We start from the raw sequence: 17,920 nt of genomic DNA, 5'->3' as shown, positions 1-17,920 counted from the left end.
CTGCCCCCTCCTACTTCCCGCCCCCCTCAGAACACCCCATCCATCCAACCCTGCCCCCACTCCTTGTCCCTGGACCACTCCCTCCCAGGACCACCGCCCCCTGGGACTCGATCCCCTATCTACCTCGCCCCACTCCCTGTCCCCTGACTGCCCCCCACCCCATATCCAACAGCTCCCTGACTGCCCCCCAGGACTCCCAGCCCCCTTACCGTGCTGCTCAGAGCAGCATGTCTGGGAGCCGCGCTGGAGCCAGACATGCTGCCCTGTATGAGCACGCACCCCCTTCGCCCAGAGCACTTCCCGCGCAGCGGCGTGGCTGTGGGGGAGGGGCGGACAGCAGGGGAGGGGCCGTGCGCGAGCCTCCCAGGCCAGGAGCTCAGGGACCGGGCAGGATGGTCCCGCAGGCTGGATGTGGACCGCAGGCCGTAGTTTGCCCACCTCTGTTGTAAGGCAACCAGGGGAGCATTTGCTAGTGTAAATTGGTTTTGTCTAATGGTGCAAAGAGAGCCCACTTCTCATGAATTATAGATGGGTTCTTTGTTCCAGCACAAGTTAAAATTATTACCTATAATACTGGAACCAAGATGTGGCCAAGAATTCCCACTGCCTGTTAAAACAAGATGACGGATCCTGAAACGTAGGGATTGTCTAGACTAGAATTTGTGATTGGGTTTTAACTCTAGTTAATCGTTTGCCAGTTAACACAATTGTCAATGCTAGTCTGGATGCTCCACTAACATTTGTTAAACGACACAGATATTTGTGGTTACCCCAGGGCTCAGCCGTAAGCCCTAGAACAAATGTTTGTGGAGCTGTCTAGACTAGCATTTACAGTCGCGTTCATCAACTCAGTTTAATGGGCTATCATTTAATTTAAACTAAAACAGAATCTCAAACTCTGAGGTGCCTGTCAATTGATTACCAGTGTATTTAGGGTGAAAGACCGCTGAATTTAGTAACTTCAATAATATTGTTAGGGCATGCACCTTCTAAATGTCCGTGTAACCCATACTTAAAGAGCACCAGCTGATTTGCATTAAATGCTTTTTGATAAAAATGACTGGCTTCCACACTGTAAATTAGAATCATTTGCCTGGATAGAGAGTTCGCTTCATTTTATGTGGCTCACTATGCTTGTGAACATAAATAGCTTCTCTAAAGTTAGTTGCTTTTCGTCTAGGATGTGATCATTCCTGCTTCATAACGAAATAAAAATGCCCAATCTGTTCTCATGCTTTTGACAGGTGCTAAATTAACAGCGCTGAGATCTTAAGTTCTCTCTCTACACCACAAGCAGTGACTTAGAGACCTTCCCCGCATGATTCTGGCAGTATCTTCAAACCACTTTATAATGGGAGTGTAGTTTGGGTCTGTGCCTGCTCAGGCTACGGCAGAGTACCAAATAATGCCAGTATGGTGATTATTTTGGGGCTGTGTACGGATGCACTGTATAGCAGTCAGGTGGTTAGATTTGTGGTAATGTATTGGATCATCCTATTGTCCTGAAACACTTTTAGATTTTTTTCATTTGACTTAACTGGATGAACAACACAGTGTGGGAATGTTTGTTTGTTTCAGTTACTCGGGCACCTATCGATGGCAGCAAATAATCCAGTGTAGGTACCTGTGAAATTGAAATCAATCAATAAAATAAGAAATACACCCATTGTTTTGAACGGCCCCCCCCCTTTAGATTTTATTTTTAAAGTAACTGAAGTGATGGCGCATCTATCACATTCCTTGGGAAACTTTTACCATCTGCTCCTATCGTTTAGATCATTCCGTTAGGCACGCTTTTCTAATCTCCAGCCCAAACTTGTTTTGCTCATTTTCATCCACGTGGATGATACCTCTCTATCGTATTTTTAATGCCTGTCTTTGGTGATAAAAGCAAAAGTAAAATTAAAAACGACATACTGAATGGCTGTAGCTTCCGCGTATGCATCGACTAACTACTTTTTTTGGTTTTCATAATTCTTCCAGAGTCCTTACTCTCTGACATGGTAACGTAAATCCAATCCTTTTTTAGAACCACAAACGTATCCTTTTCGGGTGATGCCCTTCACTGCCCTGAAGATGAGTGACCCAAAGACTTCCCTGTATTAATTGTATTACAGTAGCATCTAGAGGCTGCCACTGAGATTGGGGCCCATTGTGCGAGGCATTGTACATTAATGGTAAGAGACAGTCATTGCTCTGATGTGCTTACAGTCTAAATAGGCAAGACAGAAAAAAGGTGGGAGAAAGGAAGGATTGTTATCCCTATTTTACAGATAGGAAACTTCACTTACTCTGTAGAATTGTTAAGGGGGGGGTGGTTAAGAGTGGTCTCAATGTCATGATCCTTTTACCCGTGTGTGACTACTAAATCTGTCTGACAGACCATTATTTGGTCACTGTAATATTTTTCCACTTGCACAAAAGTCTCTTGAAACGTTGTGCCATCTACTCTTCTTTTAAATGTCAGTACCCTGGATCTGCACCATCTGTTCATGGGCTTCCCCCTATAAGGCAGGCTTCAATCTGTGCATCGAAAATCCATACTATGGTGTTATCAACAATTCTCCAAAGTCTCATTCAGCTGAAAGCTCCTGAAAGGAAAAATGTCACAAGGAATGCTGCCTGATTGCATCAATGTCAGTAGTAATGTCTTGAGGGGCTGGGCTGCGGATCACTTATCAAATCCCAACTTTGCCAGTCCTGCATATCAAATCGCCATACAGATGTTTTTGGTTTCTAAATCTCAAGCACCTCGTGAAAGGAGTGTTTCTTGGTGCTCCCTGTTTTGATGAGTAATAAAGACCTGTCATTTCCCTGGCAGAGGAAGACAGTAAATGAAGCCTCTGCAGAGCCTGGAAACCCCAGGGATTAGAAATTGGGTCAGAGAGAATGAATGCAAACTACTGGACATGTTGTCAAATCCGTGTCCATATCAAGATGTCTTCCATCTTCTGACTTGCCCTTCTTCCCATTCCCAGCCCTACAAACAGCTTAAAAAAAATACAGGTAACTTTGCACAATCCATCTGCCAGACATTCATTCACAGGAGCAATTGAGAGTAGCAGGCAATGATGGAGAATTCTAGTATGAGTTGGGGCTCAGGGGGTCCCTCTTAACTCACTGAAAAAAGTCAGATCCTCCCCACCCACTGCATGAATTATAATTTTGGGGATAAAAATTGGTGCAGTATGGTGCACAGAGAAAACAGAAAACAGTTTGTTAGAGAGGATGGGATATGGATATGGAGATATGAAGCCTTACGTCAGGCAGGAGATGCCTGCAGAGATGGAAAAAGCTACCTTACATCCATGTGCTAAAACATTTTTCAAATGCTGTGTTCACAGCTTTCTATCAATTAAAGATACAACTTTGAATGGGGCCTTGGAGAGATCTGTTTTAGGCCAACTGCAGGTGGAATAAATAAGTGCAGAAGTCAGTGATGTCTCCTACTACACAGTGACTAATTTATTTATCATCCTTGTTCTCAAAGGAAATTCTGCTTATGTTGTTTCTTTGCAATGTGATTTATCCTGCAGTGCATTGGTGGGGAAGGGAGGGAACAGAGGACTAAGGGTGTCACTTTGGAAATAGAAAACCAGGAGGCAAGAGGCTCCCCCTTGTCCATAGCCAGGTTGTGTCCTGCTGCATATAGGTGGAGGGCAGAGGTAGCCTCCAACCCAACCCCTTGTACACCTGTGCATCAATCAGGCATAGCTGTTGCCTTTAAATGTACATCACGGATGAGAGAATGCACACTCCCCTGAAGGGGTGTAATAGCGAATGTACTCTTCCCTTTGTACCAAGGAAACCTTAGCTGGAGTCTGCCTTTGTGAGAATTTTTTATGCTCCTTCCCAAGGAGGGTCAGTGTCTGCCTCCTAGCTGCAGACTGCAAAGTAAAAAAAAAAACAAACAAAAAAAACAACCTTCCTCTGTGTCCTTGAAGTAATTCTCTGCTTAGAACCCATGAGGTAGGTGTTTCTAGAGAGAGAGATGGGGCAAAGGGAAAGAGATTGCACTACAGAACACCTAGTTACAGTGAAGCCTTCATGCCCTCTCCTAGCTCACCTTTCAAAGCACCATATCCTTCTCTTTTTCTTCCTTCTTTCAGTTGTGGCCTTTCAGAAAAGCTGCCACTGAAATGCCCCAGAATTTATCCCTCAGTCAGCCACACGAAGCCAGTGAAGGATCCAGGTTAGGAGCCTGCACTGGGCCACTCCAATCCCCATCTGCTGACTTCCAAGCTTATCCACCTCTAACACTGGCAGAAAGAGAGATGCAAGGCACTCGGAAGCCAACAGCAGGACGGGACAACACACAGTGATTTACATTAGCTTTAGCAGGACTAACTGAATAATTTAAGAGCAAACCGGCTTTCATGGCACCAGCCTGCTGGAAAGGCTGATGCCACCATCTGAGGTGTGAGTGTCCCCTGCTGTTCTTCCAGCGATGGAGGAAAGCTGAGGCTTTTTGCCACTGGTGTTGCAATACTGCAGATGGACTCAGCAGCGAGCGCTGTGCTGAAAAGTCTTGTGTAAGAGACGCAGTAATTGCACGTTTTTCTTTTCCATTTCTCTGTAGGCTTGTTCACAAGCTAAAGGAGCAAAACTCTTCAGTTCTGGGGGTATACTTCTACATTGCTAGAGGTACTGACAATAAATCGGTCTTTGGGCTGAGCCAGACTTGCGTCAACGTCTTATTACTACTTTGGAGCAGTGGCTGGAATATCCTGGTTACTAATGGATCTCTCTAAATTACTCCATCTGTTCCTCTTCTTCCCCCTCACAAATACACTTGGCCCATGAAAGGGAAAAATTCACAGAACTGTTACAGCCTCCTTTTTGCCTTACCTTTTTCTTGTTTGTGTGACTCTAGGGCCCAAAGGGAGAGAATGTTGGTTCCATCACTCAGCCTCTTCCCAGCAGCTACTTGATCTTCAGAGCAGCCTCGGAATCAGATGGTGAGTTCTGGTCTGCCTCTCCTCTCTCTCCACTTCTTTTCCACAGATAGGAATGTTCGTCATGAATCCAAAATAAGAGTTTGATCCTGGGAGCTCAAGAGTGCCTTCTCTGGTGTCTTTTTCCTATTTAGGAAAATAAAGGTTGGGAATGCATAGGGGGAAGGATTTATGTGGCTATGGTTTTATGGCTTAGACACTTGGTTTGGACTCAGCAGAGCAGGGGATGGGACGTGGGTAAAATTCCTGGTTCTGCCATAGACTCTCCATGTGACTTCAGGCAAGTCATTTACTCTCTGTGCCTCTGTTAAAATGGGGATAATACTTTTTTTCCTATTCTTGTCTGTGTAGGTTGTAAGCTTTCTAGAGCAGAGGCACTCGTTTATTGTGTGTTTTGGTGCCCTGTTGTATTATGCACTTCACACCATCTGGGCTTTATAGGTTCTACTCTAATATAAATAATTGCTTCTCCAACATTTAAAGAAAGCAAAATAGATTTCACATGACTGATTCAGTGAGGGATCCAGCTCGAACTCTAATTCATGTGTGCATTTATTCTTCTTCTAGGCATATGTCTTCCAAATTTTGTTTTGTACCAAGTCATATAATTAAAAATATTTGCTTATATATAAATCCATCTGTATCGACACACACAGTGACAAAATACAGATTTATTTGAGTTACTAGCATTATGTATCATGATATCGTGGATGCGTCATCTTTACTTCCCCGAATAGAAGGTGGAGAGATGTATGTACTACAACAAAATTACAAACCTGTAAAAGGTTTGTACGCTACATTGTGACTTGACTGAAGGTGCAACTTCCTCCTGTCTAGATGCTGCTGAGAACTATGCTTAGGGTTTTCAAAGATGCTTAAGGGAATTAAATGCTCAACTCTCATTGACTTTCACCTTTGAAAATCCCACCCTACATGAACAATCTACCGCAGCTGGCCAACCTGGAAGCACACGGATACTATGTTGTTTAGGAAATCCAGGCAGACTGTGTGAATCTGAGGGTTTCACACCAAGGGCCACCAGAGCTCAGGTGGGTCACAGACATGCTCCACATACTGCTGGGTGATGGTGGATCACTCAATGGCCACCTTTCTGGACTGATTGGCCGTGTGTCTGGGAACAAGATACACTCTTGCAGATGGAGGGAAAAGTGCGGAGTCAACAGACATGTAGAAGATGGAAGGGAGGTGAACACCAAATTTTGGATCAGGAAGGGATTATCCCCTGCCTAAGATGAGAAATTTCAAGATATTTGCCGCTTTCACTGGAGCTTTGAGAAGGAAGCATGTGTTGATTTCATGGGGCTATGCTCCAAATACTCAATTTCCTGAGTCCAGAAAACTTGGTCTCACACTCATTCATTCTTTCTATAGATAGTCCTTGAAATAAGACGGGGGAATATGTAGGGCATCCACCTGGATCCTCCTTTAGGCAGGGGCCCAAAGAAGAAAATATGTTGGTGGGGAGAGGTCTTTCCACCCATCCTTCCCCCTAAGTTACTGTTGCAGGGATAGAAATACAGTCAGCACAAATAGTCGCCAATGGACCACATCTGCCTTTCTTCTAGAATCCACGAAACTAAGGGAGGTGTATGTAGGTCAATGTGTGATAAACATGCCAGCTTGCTATGTGGAAATCTCTCTAACTCTGTAATGACTACAGAAAAGCAGTGGTTCGTAAGTAGATAAGAAGATTAAAAACATGTTTTCATTCCAGTTGACCTTCAAAGTACTGTAATTCTTGGCCATATCAAATTAACCTCTACTGCTCCTTGTAGACATTTTCTGCCTGCCCCAAAGGGGCACCTAAGTGGCCATCCATGCACCTTGGGCTTGATTTTAAATCTACTTAAGTAAATGGAGGTGCAACTTTCTTCCCATCAAAAATGCCTTTCTCCCCACCATGAATAACTCCCTTTGCCCAATGGAAGAATAAAATGCCTTTCATTTATTTCAGTGGCCTTCAGATCAACAGTCCTTTGGCTAAAGGTTTGTTTCAGTTAAGTTTCTCCCAGCCCGATAGGTGTGAAATGAAACACTGGGGCTGCTGAATGCATTTCTGGTGGTGCACTTGGAACATGGTTAAGCGCACCAGCAAATCTAAGAGAAGGCATTCCAGACATCTGGTTTATTTCTTTTGTTTTCCCTTTGGGTCTGTGCCTGCTGCCCTTTCTTCCATTGGGCAAAGAGAGTTATTCATGGTGGGGGGGAAAGGCATTTTTGATGGAAGAAGTGCATGTTCACTGCAGTGAAATTAAGTGGAAAGCCAAAAGAGTGCAGGTTTTAATTTGAATATGGTTATTCCTCCCTTGTCCCTTCCCTCTTCCCCCCACCCCCTGAATTTTACCACTCATCTTATTTGTGGAAAGAAATACAGAATGCCACCTCACTCTAAATATCTCCTATGTAGAAACAGGTATGTTGATTATAATACACACACCCTTTTTTAAAGCTTATTTATATTTTTTGGCAAGCATATCTGAATTTCAAATCTCAGTCAGCCCATCTGATAGAGAAACAAACAGAACTATTCCTCAGGCTTTTGAGGCAATGGAATGACTTCAATTACTATCTATCCAAGCCTTAAAAGCTGCTATGTCCTTAGAGATCAATGTTACTTGCCATTCCATTAACTTAATTTGAAGATATGCAATGTGAGCAGTGTGGTCTCTGTGGTGTGTGCTTGTTTTTAAAGGAAAATTGGTGTTTAACAGGGCACTACCTCTTAGCATTTTAGTATTCTTCTAAAAGAAGACTTCAAACTGGAAAAAGCTTTTCCACATCTGACTACAATTTTAGGTCCAAGATGGCAAAGGGTGATGGCTGCATGCCATCTTTATGTTCCCCTTATCCCTAGGGCTGCTGTGGGATACTTGTGTAAGTTAGAGCAGACTCAGGGATGCTCTAACCTACACCATCTAGTTGTGGCCTCCGAGAAGTTGGGAATCTCTAGACTAAAGCACTGCTCCAGTTGTGCCCTATTCCTCTGGCACACCCACAATATGCTCTGATATATTGTATGCCAGAGGGATAAAAGGGCCAGAATCCCCCTCCCTGATGGGTTTTCAGTGTTTAGAATCCTTTCTAAGCTTTCTGCCAAATGAATTATTATGAATTTGTGATAACCAAGGGATTAAAGTAGTGGGTTATTGTAGCATATCTTTAAGTTCAAAACTAAGTAAGGACCCTTAGGAAGCAGATCTACACCATTCAGGTGAAATCACAGTTAGTACCTGAGATTTTTGCCTCTTCACTTGTAACAGGTGCATATGACCTAGAGAAAAACTAATGTGATCTCTTACCTCTAAAAAAGGGAAAAAGCAAGAACCCAGAGACCTGAAATATGACATCTCCATTCAGAGAGTCTAGAAACAGTGATTAAGGATGAAAGATGAGAATGCTCTTGTACGGCTACAAGAATAATGAAGGGCAGTCAGCACAGATTTGGAGAAGGGAAGTCATGCCTAACAAATTTCATCAACTTCTACAAGGAGGTGTCAATGAGAGTTGACAGAGGTGAAGCTACAGGCATAATCTGTGTGTTATTGGCCTTTGTGAAGGCTTTTGATGCAATATCACACCAAAAGATGTTAGCATGAAACATTATGAGTAGGGTACTGATTGTGGAAATTTCTATTGGATAAAATATTGGCTTGGCAGCTGAAGTCAGTGAATAGTGATAAATGGATAAGGATTGAGAAGGAGATATATAAATAGCCAAAGGCATCGCTGTTAAGATCCATACTCTGTATTGATAATTTGGAAAATGTAATACACAACACTGCATTCACATTGGCAGATGACATGAAACTGGTACAGTCAGTGTCACAGAGGAAGGGAACGGTTGCCTGGAGAGAGTCCTGAATAAAATGGGGCAGACAAAGTAGGGACTTGTGCCTTGTACAGTAGAGAAATGTTCATTTCAATATGGATTGAGTTTAAAAAGGGGCAAGGAGGATTGTGCTTAAGTCATTGTAAGCTACAGGACAGTGGTCAAATGGTGACAGATTAAAATATAAAGGGGTATGAACTGAAGGTAAGAAAAGACCAGGCAAATAAGGGGGTTTAGGAGACACTTGCATACAAACAGTTTTTGTTTAATGCATTGGACAACTACAGATAAAAGCCAGTCAAGAAGACTGGAGAGAGCAAAATGAGCTAGGGATATGAATAGACCCAGATAGCCTCTTTCCCATTGCATAATGTTAGTATATGTTTACAGTGTATTCATGGATCATGAATCAGTCTCCTTGCAGCCTTGATCACGTCCTTCTCAACACATCCTCTCATGCTAATAACTAGTGAGAACATTTGGTAATGTTAATGGCAATTCATGAGGAATTACTATTTTCTAGAGTATTGAGTTACATGATAGGTTTAGCGAACAGTCCAGACATTCATCTATATCACAATCAGCAGCTTGGTGTCCTATTTTTCCTCTTACAATTTCAGAATACATTTTTCTGCTGCACCATCTGTGACAGACTGTTGATAGGATTTAGGGCCCTAGCTTATGGACAGCCCATGGAAGTGCCACTAATCCACAGTAAATTTCACATTCCATAAAGTCCAGTAGCAATCTGTTGACTGTCTTGTTTTGTCACATACGGTTGTATTTGGAGGCCTCTGGAAGGTCAAAACAGCCCACAAGGCTCAACGTCTACAAATATAGGGACTTTCTCTTGACATTTCCAGTAAAGGAATTTTATTCTGGAGACTAGCCATTATGTAAATAAGCTACACAGTGAAGATTTCTTCTTGTGAGTGGCTTTAGTGTATTGATAGAAGTTGTCCTAACATGGCCCAATCCCCCTTTCTGTACGGACTGTTGTAAGTGGATCCAACCACTGGATCCTTCATGTCTCTGAGCCCTGGTCTACGCTACGGGGTTAGGTCGAATTTAGCCGCGTAGGTCGATTTTAAAATGGATGCGTCCACACAACCAACCCTGTTCTGTCAATTTAAAGGGCTCTTAAAATCGACTTCTGTACTCCTCCCCGGCGAGGGGAGTAGCTCTAAAATTGACCTTGCTGGGTCGAGTTTGGAGTAGTGGGGACGCAAATCGACGGTATTGGCCTCCAGGAGCTATCCCAAAGTGCTCCAATGCGACTGCTCTGGACAGCACTTTGAATTCCGATGCACTAGCCAGGTACACAGGAAAAGCCCCAGGAACTTTCAAATTTCATTTCCTGTTTGGTCAGCGTGGCGAGCTCAGCAGCACAGGTGACCATGCAGTCCCCCCAGAATCGCAAACGAGCTCCAGCATGGACCAAAAGGGGGACACTGGATCTGATTGCTGTATGGGGAGAAGCATCTGCGCAGGCAGAACTCCAAGCAAAAAGAAAAAATGCCAATATATTTGCCAAAATCTCACAGGGCATGATGGAGAGAGGCTACAACAGGGACACACAGCATTGCTGCGTGAAAGTTAAGGAGCTCAGGCAAGCCTACCGAAAGACAAAGAAGGCAAACGGGCGCTCCAGGTCAGACCCCCATACATGCCGCTTCTATGATCAGCTGCATGGCATTCTAGGGGGGTACCCTACCAATACCCCACCACTGTCTGTGGACACCTGCAAGGGGGGAGTCTCAAGCAACAGGGAGGAGGATTTTGTGGAGGAAGAGAATGCGCAGCAGGCAAGTGGTGAATCCGTTCTCCCCAGCAGCCAGGACCTTTTCATCACCCTGGACCCAATATCCTCCGAAGGCAGGATCCCCAACCCTGAAGCCGGAGAAGGCAGCTCTGGTGAGTGCACATTTGTAACTACAGTACAGGGTTTAAAAGCAATAGTGTTTAATGTTTGATTTGCCCTGAAGAATTGGGATGCATTCATGGCCAGTACAGCTACTGGAAAAGTCTGTTCACATGTTTGGGGATGGAGCGGGAATCCTCCAGGGACATCTCCATGAAGCTCTCCTGAAGGTACTCTGAAAGCCTTTGCAGAAGATTTCTGGGGAGGGCTGCCTTATTTCGTCCTCCACAGTAGGACACTTTACCACGGCAAGCCAGTAGCAAGTATTCTGGAATCATTGCAGCACAAAGCATGGCAGCGAACGGTCCTGGGTTTTGGTCAAATTCAAGCAACATTCGGTCTATATCTATCTGTGTTAGCCTCAGTAGAGTGATATCATTTTTGGTCATCTGGTTGAAATAGGGGAATTTTTGTAAGGGAACAGTAAAAGGACTCCATTCATACTGGGCTGTTTGCTCTTGGCTAAAAGGGATCATCCCAGAGAATAGCCACATGGCAGGTGGAGGGGTGCAAGGATCATCCCAGATAATAGCCATGCGGTGGGGTGGGGGGAGGTGAGTGTTGCACATCCACCCAAAAACCACAGCCCCTCCTTTTATATGTGAAACCCAACCCATTGCTTACTATGGGAAAGGATGGCACTGCAGTTTGAAACCATTCCCACATCTTATGTGTAAGAAGCCAACCCCACGTACACTCTGCCTTACCATGGCTTCCTGGAAACCGAATTCTGTTGCCCAGCCATGTGTGATGTCACCATAATGGCAGGTGCTCAATATAAAAGGCAAAATGCGACCTTGTACCTAAAGCACATGTGCTGTCTGCTGTGAATTGCTTGTTCACTGTGAAAGAGTATCCCTTTTGTTCTCAGAAATGTATCATCTTAAATTTTACTCTCCCTTTTAATCTCCCCCAAAGGTGCAAATGTTTCTATGCTCCGGCTATCATCTCTGTCCCTGAGGTTATAGCAGATTACAAGGTGAAAAAAACGCACTCGCGATGACATGTTTTCTGAGCTCATGCAGTCCTCCCACACTGATAGGGTACAGCTTAATGCATGGAGGCATTCAGTGTTAGACACCAGGAAAGCATTAAGTGAGCGTGAAGAGGGTATGCGGGGTTGATGAAGCATCTGGTGGAGCTGCAGAAAAGCCAACAGGAGCATAGACCCCCACTGCATCCATTGTATAACCGCCTGACCTCCTCCCCAAGTTCCATATCCGCCTCACCCAGAAGCCCAAGAACGCGGGTGAGGGAGGCTCCAGGCACCTGGCCACTCCACTCCAGAGGATGGCCCAAGCAACAGAAGGCTGTCATTCAAACAGTTTGATTTGTAGTGTGGCTACAAAAAGCAATGTGGCCTTGTCCTTTCCTCCTCCCGCACCCCACCCCACTCGGGTTATCTTGTCATTTATTTCACTTTTTTTTTTAATTAATAAAGAGAGAATGCATGGTTTCAAAACAATAGTTACTTTATTTCGAAGGGGGGAGGGAAGGTGATTTGGTTACAGAGAATTAAAATCAACCAAGGGGAGTGGGTTTGCATCAAGGAGAAACACACACAACAGTCACACCGTAGCCTGGCCAGTCATGAAACTGTTTTTCAAAGCCTCTCTGATGTGCAGCACGCCTAGCTGTGCTCTTCTAATTGCCCTGGTGTCTGGTAGCTCAAAATTGGATGCCAGGTGATTTGCCTCAACCTCCCACCTCACCATAAACGTCTCCCCCTTAATCTCACAGATATTATGGAGCGCACAGCAAGCAGCAATAACCATGGGAATGTTGGTTGTGCTGAGATCTGACCTAGTCTGCAAACAGCACCAGCGAGCTTTTAAATGTCCAAAGGCACATTCTACCACCATTCTACATTTGCTCAGCCTATAGTTGAACTGCTCCTTAATACTGTCCAGGCTGCCTGTGTATGGCCTCATGAGCCATGGGAGCAAGGGGTAGGCTGTGTCCCCAAGGATAACTATTGGCATTTCAACATCCCCAACAGTAATTTTTGTGTTCTGGGAAGTAAGTCCCTTCTTGCGGCTGCTCTAACAGCCCGGAGTTCCTAAATATGCGAGCGTCATGCACCTTTCCCAGCCATCCCACGCTGATGTCGGTGAAATGTCCCTTGTGATCTACCAGTGCTTGCAGCACCATTGAGAAGTACCCCTTGCGGTTTACGTACTGGTTGGCAAGGTGGTCCGGTGCCAAGATGGGGACATGCATTCCATCTATCACCCTACCACAGTTAGGGAACCCCATTGCAGCAAAACCATGCACTATGACCTGCACATTTCCCAGAGTCACTACTCTTAATAACAGAACGTCAATGATTGTATTGGCTACTTGGATCACAGCAGCCCCCACAGTAGACTTGCCTACTCCAAATTGATTCCCAACTGACAGGTAGCAGTCAGGTGTTGCAAGCTTCCACAGGGCTATTGCCACTCACTTCTCAACTGTGAGGGCAGCTCTCATCTTGGTATTCCTGCATTTCAGGGCTGGGGAAAGCAACTCAGAGTTCCAGGAAAGTGGCCTTACACATGCAAAAGTTTCGCAGCCACTGTGAATCATCCCATACTCGCAACACTATGCGGTCCCACCAGTCTGTGCTTGTTTGCCAGGCCCAGAATCGGCGTTCCACTGTATCAACCAGCCCCACTGCCGCCATGATGTCCACAGCCCGTGCTTTCAGGAATGTCTGTGTCCATGTCCTCATCAAAATCCTCCTCGTGCTGGTGTCTCTTAGCCCGGTTCTGCATATACTCCAGGCAGCGGCGTATTAACGCCTAGGCCAACAAGGCCACGGCCAGGGGCGGAAAATTTATAGCAGCAGCCAGAAGCTGCTTCCCCTGGTGCTGGTTTGCGCCCTCCACCCTTGGCCCTGCCCCAACCCCCCTCCCTTCTCCACCCCCTCCCTGCCCCTATTGGTCTCCTTCCCCAAATCCCCTCCCCGGCCCCACCTCCTCTCCTGAGTGTGCCACGTTCCTCCCTCTTCTGCCCTCCACAAAGCTGTTTTGTGCACAAGCACTGGCAGGTAGCGGGGAGAAGCAGGACCCAGCAGCGCGCTCAAGGGAGGAGGCGGAGTCGGAGCGGAGGTGAGCTGTGACGGGGGGGCCGGGGGTGGAGTGGCAATTATTTCAGGGCCTAGGGGCGGCAAAATCATTAATCCGCCACTGACTCTAGGATAATGCGCAAGGTGTTTACAATGCTCACAACAGCAGCAGTGATGGTGACCTGAGCGGGCTCCATACTTGCTGTGGTATGGCATCTGCAGGAGAGCAGAGTTGTAGCGGAAGTGGTGGATGACGACAGTTAGCAGTCCTACTGCACCGTCTGCTGACAGCAGCACCCAGGACACAACAGCCGTGGTGACGGTGAGTTGAGCGGGCTCAATGCTTGCCGTGGTATGGCGTCTGCACGGGAAAAACGGCACGAAACTATTGTCTGCTGTTGCTTTCACGGAGGGAGAGGCAACTGATGACATGTACCCAAACCCGAAACCATGTTTTTGCCCCATCAGGCATTGGGAGCGTAACCCAGAATTCCAATGGGCGGCAGAGACTGCAGGAACTGTGGGGTAGCTACCCACAGTGCACCACTCCATAAGTTGATGCTAGCCACTTAGTGTGGACATACGCAATCGACTGTATAAAATCGACTTCTATAAAATCTACCTAATTTCGTAGTGTAGACATATCCTAAGGCTCTGAGTCTGGGTAGAGCCAGGTCACTGTTCCTAACTCTGGACTCTAAGGCACACTCCAAGACATAGGCCCTATGTCTCCCATCCTTCCTTGGGATGTGGGCCTCCGCAGCCTGTCTCCCTTAATCCCCAAAACTAGTGCCTCAGCTGCTTATACTCCCTCTTCCCTGTGTTCTGCTATGTGGCAATGGATAGCCTCTTGCTCACTCAAACCCTTCTGAAGTACAGTCTGTCCCTGTTTTGCCCATGTGCTCCAGCTACAAAATTCCAGCCCTTTCCTTCAGATAGGCTTATCTGAAGAGAGTTCACTGTCCCAGGGTGACGGGCTGGTGGTTGAGATAGTCAACTTGGATGGCCGTAGATTGCTCTCTGATGGCTTCTTAGTCATAGACATTCAACTAGGTGCCAAGCCCCTAATAAAAATGGTTGCTCTAATCCAAACTGGAAGTTACTCTACGAAATGGTCACAATGAAGATTACAATTCAAGATGGAGGTTGCAAGACCAAATAGATTTCACAGTTTGGTACAGAGGTGTCAGAGGAAATAAAATGTGTAAGTTACATTTCCTGTGCCATGTGAGCACTATTCAAAACAGCACATTGCTAGAGGTTAAGACTTGGCAATGGTTTAAAATTGCCTGGATTTTAACCAGCTTCAGTCCAAACTCTGCACCTGCAGAGGAATCATGTCTTTGTGTCTTGAAGCTAGATAAATTCACACTGGAAATAGAGTGTAAATTTTTAACCGTGAGGGCAATTAACCATTAGAGCAATTTACCAAAGGTTGTGGTAGATTCTCCATCACTGGCAATTTTTAAATCAAGATTGTTTTTTTTGTTTTTTTTTGTTTTTTTAAAGACCATCTCTAGTTCAGAAGGAATTATTTTGGGGGAATTTTATGGCCTGTGTTAAACAGGAGTCAGACTAGATGATCATAATGGTCCTTTTGGCCTTGGAATCTATGAATCTCTAGATCACCAAAGAATGGTTAGTAGCTACAAATCAGGTTTTCAGATGCCCAAAGGTTATAGCAAAATGGGAGGCAGTCAACAGAAAACATAGGCTTTCAAATGTTCAACAGCAGAACGAAATCAGGGTCTTCTCCATCGTTCAAGATGTGATGTTTTTTTTTTTGTAAACAATATACAGTTATCAGATAACAATACATTGTTGGCTCACTGTTAGAGGCATCAATCAAATAGGTGTGAGGAGCAAGGCCAGAAACTGAATGACTTTAACCACCCAAGAAGTGTGATATTCCCCTCATGATGCACTGTCTGGAGTATTGTATGGCCATTTGGTAATAAGACTTCTAAATAAAATCAGGAAAAGGGATTCAGACCAGCCATCCTCTGTCCACAATTTTGTGGATGGGGGAAAAAGTGCTCCCAGACTGAAACTTTAGTGCACAGCAATAAGCTTCGGGCTAAAGCAGATTTTTTACATTGGAGTTAATGATGAGCACTGAGAGAACATCAGTTATCCCATTTGTTATCATATATTGCAGAACATGAAGAAGACCTAGGGTCATCTTGATTGTGTGACTGATATTAGTTGATGTTTGTGAAGGACTTCAAAGATGAAAAGATGCTAATATTCTAATTGGATGACCTTCCTATAAAATATCTGATTAGCCTGGTTATAGATCTGTTGAATGAGTAGGACTTGCCTACAGTGTTTTGTGACCAAGAGTTGAATAGAGCTAGAGAGATGTTCAGGATCATTGGTGTTTGTTTTGTTTTTGTTTTGTTCAATCATTCATTCCCCTTTGAAAAAAAAAACCAGTGATTATTTGAGCTGCATGCTCGCTCCCATCCAAACTTACAGCCCCAGGCTTTAAGAGCTGTAGCAGCGGCTTTGAGAGCTGTAGCATCAAATCTTCCTTGATATGAGCAGTGCACCCATGAGCGATGTCTAGAGCATCTTCACAGGGGGCGGTAGTGATTTTGAATATACGTGGCTGTATTTCATTAGTTGTCTCAAATGGCCATTAAGAGTTAGTCTGGACACCACGCCTAATGAGCCAAAAGGCCTGGGGAAATGTATAGAATATTTCGCATCAAATTTAAGCTGTGGTATTGCAGGGCAAGGCAATAAATGCAAGCCCATGTTACCGTGCTTAGGCCCTTTTACTAGGGAGTGTAGTTTGGAATACAAATAAAAACATAGCTGTACCCAACATCCTTGGTTTTCAGTTTTTATTTTGTTTAAAGTTTCCCAGGTATTTCTCAGTGTCTGTTACAAATATTTAAAAATGGGTGAAAATCAGTGCAAAAAATTAACTTCCCAGTTTTCTGGGTAAATATCAGCGTTAATACTGGGGGACAGGAGGACAGAAAAAAGCAACAAATAATGAAAAATAAGAGTACTGAAAGTAAAAGCAGTTCAATGCTGTGGTTTATTTCATGCATAGTCCATTAACAGTATGTATACGTGTGTACACGTATATGCACATCTTCCACTACATTGTGTTACTTTAACAGATTTTGTTAACGATAAGCTAAGACATCTACCTAACGTAATGGACTGGATTTGCTTAACATAATCAGGGTTTTCAGGAGTGGTCCAAAATTTATGTGAAAATCTAGTAAAAACAGAATAATAGCTTTTTTTTAAAAGCCAAGAATTTTTCAGTAAAAACTGAAAACAAAGTGCCTTTGCTGTACTGCAATATGTTTGACTTTTTTTCCCCCAAGCTCTCTATTTTTATTGCAAATGCTTAATCAATTGTTACTGTTTTTACTGCAACAATTGCAGAATTATGCACACGAGTGCCAGAGATGGAGCATAAGTAAGGCCAGTGCCAGAAGTCTGGGGAGACTCCTCTTCTTTCATCATTGTGCTATGTAATCCACTAGGACCTCTCCTAGGTTGCAAATGACTGTTCTGGAATTTCAAAAGTGAATTGGTGTCTATCCAAAATACACTTGCTGTAGTCTTGGATTGGCCTTAGTGTTTTAGCATTTAACACTTCAGTTATCGGAATTTTTTTCTTCTCTCAGGCATGGATTTTCGTTCCACTTATTGACTACTATCAGATCTAGTTAAAATTTTGAAAAACATTTTATCCGAAAATGGCTAATTCTTCATAATATAGTGTTGCTGGTTTTGATTAGTTCTACCTGCAGTGTACATATACAGCTATGGTAGCTGTCTCTCTCTGGGTCAGCTGTGAATGAAAAGGGTAAGGGAATGGTCTGTGTTCATAATGCCTGGTGGCAGAGGTGGGCTTAGGGGTGGTGTGAAGTGTGTGCAGGTGGTCGGGGGTAGCTGGAAAGTCAATTGGTATTACAGGCAGTACAGAGCAATGGTTGGAACTCTCGCAGGGGTCAGTAGCTGGAAGAACCAATCCAAGGGGCCAGGATAGTGGGTTGGGAAGGCGAGGACAGGTGAGGTGACAAGGCACTGTGGTCTAAACAGCAACCAGTTGCTCAAACAGCTCCCTCTTCCTGTTGGGGTCTTTATATAGTCCAGGTGCCCAATCAGAGTGCTCT

The 17,920-nt window shown here is 44.5% G+C and overlaps 1 protein-coding gene across 7 annotated transcripts in view; it reads left to right on the top strand.

Annotated features, from left to right (window-relative positions):
- OSBPL5 (oxysterol binding protein like 5) overlaps positions 1-17,920 on the top strand; it is a 221,067-nt gene that overhangs the window by 163,028 nt on the left and 40,119 nt on the right. For all 7 annotated transcript variants that reach the window (XM_073347294.1, XM_073347295.1, XM_073347291.1 and 4 more), the window contains one exon: positions 4,874-4,958. In XM_073347294.1, the coding sequence (XP_073203395.1) occupies positions 4,874-4,958 (85 nt within the window). The remainder of the gene's footprint in view (positions 1-4,873; positions 4,959-17,920) is intronic.

The sequence above is a fragment of the Lepidochelys kempii genome, chromosome 6 (genome assembly GCF_965140265.1).
Source record: "Lepidochelys kempii isolate rLepKem1 chromosome 6, rLepKem1.hap2, whole genome shotgun sequence".
Lineage (NCBI taxonomy): Eukaryota > Metazoa > Chordata > Testudines > Cheloniidae > Lepidochelys > Lepidochelys kempii.
This window is presented reverse-complemented; position numbering and strand designations above follow the sequence as displayed.